The sequence below is a fragment of the Nyctereutes procyonoides genome, unplaced genomic scaffold (genome assembly GCF_905146905.1).
Source record: "Nyctereutes procyonoides isolate TBG_1078 unplaced genomic scaffold, NYPRO_anot_genome, whole genome shotgun sequence".
NCBI lineage: Eukaryota > Metazoa > Chordata > Mammalia > Carnivora > Canidae > Nyctereutes > Nyctereutes procyonoides.
The window spans coordinates 8,032,578-8,039,078 of record NW_026575151.1 but is presented as its reverse complement, the minus strand read 5'-3'; the positions used below and the strand labels follow the sequence as shown (position 1 = coordinate 8,039,078).

Below are 6,501 nucleotides of genomic sequence, written 5' to 3'. Positions count from 1 at the left end.
ATGCTTGGTGTGGAGCCTACTTGAAGATTCTTTCTCCTCTCCCTCTGCCCCTCCCACCTCCTCACCTGCACTATCTCTCAAATAAATAAATAAATCTTTAAAAAGGGGGGGGGTGAAGTATATAAATCTGGGAAGAAGTGAAGTGAAGGTAGGCATTAAAGACATGCGGTCAACCCCACCACCTACAGCTTCTACAGATGAAGAATTATGTTGAATGCAGAGTGGCAAAGGTTGCCATAGAGTTATACACTAGAGCTGAAGGAAGAGAAGCCTTAGGGATGGCTACAGAGGGGAGAAGGGTGAAATTTTGGCAATGCAGAGGGGGGCTGGTAGAGACCCAGGACCACATAACTTGAAAGGTCAGAGGTGGCCACTGAAGCAGAGGATTTTTCTTCTCAGTTTGGCATCTTCCGGGGCTCAGTATAAAGATGTGAGGAACACTGGAGGCAGACCTGGAAAGTGGAGGCAGCTCATAGAACTTAAAGCAGAAAGGAGAAGGAAAGAACCAAAGACTCACAGGGAAAAATCAGGAGAGACTTTCCAGGGTCTATTGAAATTTGCAATTGGGTCTTCATTATTAATCACAAAAGCTACTATGCTCTTGATGCCAAGGAAAGATCACACACATGATCCCCATAATCCACACAACCAGCCACGGAGTATGCATTATTATCTGCAGAACAGTTCTAGGGGTGGCTGGGGGCAAAATGCAGACCACAAGGGGCTGAGAAGTGACAGAGTGGGGGAGAATGCAGTCTGCCTTTGGGATAAATTTGGGATAAAAAGGGATTGAGCTCCTATTAAAGGCTAGTCAAGGCGCCTATCACTTCAGCACTGCTTTCCAGTTCCATCCAAACAAAACTCTAAAAGAGACATGTCCTTATTCTCCTCCAAAGAAAAAAGTGGGATTCGGAAACCCCCTGTGATCTGGGAGCCTATCTTCCTTTTGGTAAGCCCCCACTCTGCTCCCAAGGAGGGGACAGATAGCAGGACAGATGTTCACTAAGGGCCTTACTGCACCAGGCTGTGCTCCCTGCTAAGAACATTTCCATAACTGTCATAGTGAAAAGTCAGTTTAAGTGCTAACTTCATTAATAATAGTGTGGTGAGTAGGGGCCAGGAGTCAGACTTTCTGAGTTTGGAGCTCAGCTGTGTCACCTAGGGGTGTCCTTTTCTCCCCCTCAGTTTCCTCATCTGTAAAAAGAGCTTCCTTGTGAAAATCCTTTAAAGGTAATACAGGTGAGGGGCACCTGGCTGGCTAGATTGGTAGTTTGTGAGTCTTGGTTTCAGGGTTGTAGGTTTGAGCTCCACCTTGGGGGTAGAGGTTGCTTTAAAAAAATACAGGTGAAACATAAAGCATAATGAGTGTTTAGGGCCTGGGGAGTGTGGGGTAAATGTTAACTAAGAGTTTGACCTCCGCTTTACAGCCAAAAAAGGAATGAGCACAGATCTCAGAATTAGAAACCCTAAGCGCTTGCTCTGGATTCCTGGATGTGCCAGAAGTGGTTGTTTCATCCCTAGCCACCGTCCTACAGAGAAACCCCTTACGGGGAATGAAGTGGTGGAGTGGGTGTTGTGTTGTGGCACGTTGGCTTGTTCATCCGTCCTTAAGGAGGATTGACTCACACCTATTTTTCTCCTGGGGGGAGATGCGAAGTGAAGATGTGGCAGAGGAGGAGCTGTGATGGGTGAGCCCTCAGAGAGACAGGAGGAGTGGCACCCAGGCACAGGTGCAGGGTGCACAGCTTGATAAGGAGAGGCTCCGGAAAGGAAGCAAGCAAGGCTGGTGCTCACACCTTGATTTTGTTTGGTATCAGAGGAGAAAGAAACTAGGAGGAAGTTTATTTGCCTCTGCCCTCTTGAAGGCCTGGGCACAATCAATATTCTTGGAGGGATCAAAAAACACCCTGTGCCTTCTACCCTTTCTTCCTGGATCTTCCCCTTTCCCCCTCCTCTCCCAGCCACCCCACCCCTACTTCCTCTTCTCTCTCTCTCCCCCTGCTGGTTCGCTGGCTACTTCCCCCTTCCCTCCTCTCCGGGCTACAGCAGGGTCCAGGCTGCCTACGCGGGCCAGGGCGAACGAGCCCGGCCGCCCACTGTACAGAGCGGCCGAAGAACGGAGTGGTCGCGCTCGCTCGCTCTCTCTCTCTCTCTCTCTCTCTCTCTCTCTCTCTCTCTCACACACACACACACACACACACGCACGCACACGCGCACACACGCACACTCAAAACTCTTCGGACCTGCCGCACCACTGCTGCTCCAATCCCTGGAACAGGCAAGCGAGCGAGCGCCCTCCGGACCGCTGCGCGCACCCAGACTCCGGCGCTGCGCTAGTGCCCTTCCCCAGCGGCCGTCTCGGCCGGGTGTTCTGGAACACAGAGAGGAGAAGGAGCGTAGAATCAGACCCCGAAGACACCCGGGCCACACACGCCACGACTGAGGCTCTTCCTCGGCGCCCAAGTGGGGACGGCGCCCGCAGCGCCCTGGCGGGTGAGGCCCGCGCGGCCGCCCGGGAGGAGCCCACCTGCCGCTCTGTGGTCCGCGCGCGCGGAGTGCGGCTCTCGGGGTCCCGCCCCAGCTCGCCGCCGCTGGCTTGAAATTCAGCCCCCGGCTGTGTCGCGGGCCCCTCGCGGCCTCGGAGCGCCTGTCCCCCGGCCCGCCTCGCGGCGATGGCTGGGGCGCGCGGGCTGCTCTGGCTGTGGCTGGGCTGCTTCTGCGGGAGCCTGGCGCGGGCAGAGAGGCCGAAGCCCAGTCTCCCGCAGCTCCACGGCGCTGGGTCGGGACACCGCACGGCAGGTGGTGGCTCGGGCCCGGTGCTGCAGCCGCTCGACAAGGTGTCCGAGCACATGCTGCGGCTCTATGACAGGTACAGCGGCGGCGGCGGCGGGGCCGAGGCGGAGCGCGCGCGGGGGGCCTCGGAGCGGGGCTCGCCGCCCGCGCGCCCCCAGCCCCTGCGCGAAGGCAACACGGTCCGCAGCTTCCGAGGCGGAGCAGCAGGTGAGTGCCGAGACGCCCCGTTTCCGCGCTCCGCCGCAGCTTTCTCCGGGGACACCCCCTCCCCAGCTTTCTCGCCCGCGCTCTGCTCTCGGTCGCTACCCAGAGACGCGCGGTGCAGTTGCCCACCGAGCCCCCTCGGTTCCGCCACACCCCGCATTGCGCCAGCCAGTGGTCCCAGTTTTAAAGCCCGAATCGAGAGGGACATCTGGAGAGAAGTAAGGGGCCGAGCAACCGAGTAGGTCAGGTGTAGGCTGCAGGAACTGCTTGGAAGGGGGAAGGGGCCACCCCCGTGCCGGCAGAGCCTTCCTGCCCCGGGCGCCCCGAGCACCCCTGGGGCACCTCGTGCTGAGGGTTCCTACGCCAGCCAGCGGAAATTCCCTTGACTGGGCTTTAGCCGTGTTCACCTAGAGGCAGATGTCATTTTATGCCAACTCCGAGGCACCAGAGAGGAAAGTCACACTCGGACTAGGCGCCTTCCCCTGCCTTCTGGACGGCGGCTTCTCCAGACCTCGCACCCCCCCCCCCCCGAGGTCGCGTCCTCCGCGTGACTGCAGTTGACGCTCTCCATTTGATAGTGGCTTGGTGGCAAACACGCAAACTGAACCAGGTGGTCGGGTGTTTCCGTTATCTAAAACCCACCTGGACAAGTAGAGGTTGTACCTATTCTAACCTGGGAGGAGTTGAGGGGTGGGGGTGGCCAGCGGGGGATGTAAACACCTCGTGGAGTCTGCGACGAAAATCTGCTCATCCCATTTTTCGACACACAGATCACCGCAGGCTGAAAGCTCCGGCTTAGCGAGGTTTCTCCTGGCCCCTGTGGCGAGCGCATGACTTAGGCTAACAGCCTGCCTCCCTGGTGCTAACTGCCCGAGGGAAAGTTTCCTGGACACTGACTCGGTTTATATGCTTTGAAGACGCATCAGGCTTTTTTGTTCACTACGTTCATGATAAAGGGAAATGTAACTGCAAAGCCTATCTTCAGCGAACCGTTGAAAAATAGCCAAGAATCTTCAAGTAAGGAGGCCTTGACTCATGCTCTATCACTTCTGTCAGAATCACTAGAAAGAAATTTCCCAAAGCTTTGATACGTAGGACTCCCGGAAAAAAGGAAAAGCAAAGCATCCATCAAGGAAAGCCCTAGGCTGACACTGCAAATACCCTCTAGAGCTCCTAGGCGTGATGACATTTACAATAAATGTGAATTATGCTTTCCAATGCAGAAGTCTTTCGCTAGACTCTGACCTGAACCGGATTTTAACTTTGTCCTTAAAACCGTGAGTGTGATCTGTAAGGGGCTGCCCTCTGCTCTGGGTTATCCACAGTATGCCAGCCACTTGCGGAGGCTGTCCTGACAGCTGACCACTCCAGTCAATGCCCTGTTGAGTTCAGTGCAACTCTGAGGGCAGAGCTCAATGAAGGAACAGTGTGGGAGCAGCCGGAACCGGGAAGAAGTTGGGTGGGCAAGGCAGGTGGCAGTAATGAAGGTCCCCAAGTCACTCTTAGCTCGATAGTCATTTTCTTCCTGGTATTCTCTGGGAGTAGCTAAAGCACCCGAGAGATGAATAATAGCTTTTTTTGGTATCAACAAGTTTCATTTTTAGCATGAATCATAAGGTTGGGAGGTGGAATGTGACTTTGTTTCACTCACACCCATTGCCTGGTTGTTTGTTTCTTTTAGGCTGAGTGAACCATGCATTGGAGATGGATAAGGATTTCAATAAGGCAGGCCCCATGTACGTTTGGGCTTCAGCTCATTCTGTGCATTATACTTTCTAGCGTCCCTTACCAGCCTCACTGGTCTTACACCAGCAAATAATAAACTCTGATAGGGAGGCCAGAAGTTCCTTTGAAATGATGAATTGCAGTTTGAAGCATATATACAAGGCTGTGTGCCCTGATAAGAAAAGTAATCCCTTTAGCATCCTAGAGACCGTCTTAATGACTTATTCATCAAACGTAGACACTGGTTTTTGTGAAAGCTTAAGTGTCATGTTACTGCATCGATGGAGGCTCCTGGAGAGGTGGTTCATGTTGGACCTTTTCCAAGAGTGTTTAGTTACTAACACACTAAAAAGACCTTATTATAAGGCAGTTCTGGCTCTAAGAAGGCACGACTTCAGGAAGGTGCTAAGGCTTTGTCTCGTGACATATGTTCCTATGTAAGTGAAAGATGCAGTCTGCTTTAATAAATCAGATATGTTTTCTGGTCCCTGGTGTTTAGGTTTCACAACATATAGGCTTCTCTGTAGCAGCGATGTTACAGATTTTAGTGGAGGGTCAGGTGGTGTGCTGTATGTATGCAGTGGCTGCTGATCCCGCAGACTTTCCAAGTGCTTATTCAGGCTGAGTTATAGCCTTAGAGCACTATTTGCTCCCTGGAACATACCTGATTAAAATTATTTATTGTTCTAAATCTAGAATATCTTTGGTTGAAATTTAGCTGCTGTGGTATCCCTCTGATTACTTTCTACTTAAATCATTACTTGATGGTGGGTGGCATTCATCCTAAATACACTCTCTGCTAACCCCTTTTTCTCCTCCCTCAATGCTATGCAGTCGGCGTGCCAAAACCGTAAGTTTGGAACACTCGTGAGTCTTTTTGTGATGTGTAAAGGTTTACATAAAGATAGGTTTTATCTTTCCCTTTGTAAAAGGTAATTTACAAAACTATTGGTGACAGAGAAGTTTAGCTTTATAAAAATATACCATCTTTGAAGGAAGGCAAGAGGCATATGAAATCAGCTTTTATTTTGATCTCAGTTTAAGTTGTTCCTGGCTACTATGTAATAAAAGAAGAGTATTTTACATGAGGTTTTCTCCTGGCTTGGTCCTTTAAGATACATATTTTGTGTTCATTAGTTTCTCATCATCCCCATAGTCACTCTTATTTTTCTTACCCATAAATTTAACTTCTTTAGGAAAGTGATTAAAGCACGCATGTTCTTACTAGGAAAGTATCATTATTTTAATTTATGACATATAACTACAAAAAGATTGTATTTCAGTGAATATTTGTCACCTTTTAAAAAAAATCACACAAACTTCATAGGTAAAACAAAACTGAGGCAATCGGGACCCAAAAGTGAATATCGTCCTTCAATAAGAAAGGGAAGAGTCTCTCCTACCATGACCAAAACTCTTTAAAAATAAAGTATTTTCATTTGATGTGTTTCTGAAGTACAAGGCTAAATGATAAGGCTTTGGGAGAGATAAAGTTAAGGGCAGAATGAGCATTCTAATAGGATAGAATAAGCATTCCTGTGAAATACATGGGCCTGTGAGTGAACATCGTTTTTGATGGGTTTAATGGCAAGAAAATGTAATAACTTTATTAAAACATAGTTATCTTAAAATTTTTGGCACCTAGAAGCTAGGCTTGAAATTAAAGAGTACTCAGGTTATCTAATGTTTTCATTCAAAGGATAGTAGTACATCTGGAGAAGCAGAGCTGGATGTGCAACTGCTTTGAATTACACACTGCTTTGAATACATGATAGCTCC

At 50.2% G+C, this 6,501-nt stretch overlaps 1 protein-coding gene across 1 annotated transcript in view; it reads left to right on the top strand.

Moving 5' to 3' along the window:
• Nucleotides 1–2,051: 2,051 nt before the first annotated feature.
• The window catches only part of BMP3 (bone morphogenetic protein 3), a 28,387-nt gene continuing 23,937 nt past the window's right edge, over nucleotides 2,052–6,501 (top strand). The window contains exon 1 of the mRNA XM_055312920.1: nucleotides 2,052–3,000. Within this exon, the coding sequence (XP_055168895.1) occupies nucleotides 2,673–3,000 (328 nt within the window). The 5' untranslated portion in view covers nucleotides 2,052–2,672. The remainder of the gene's footprint in view (nucleotides 3,001–6,501) is intronic.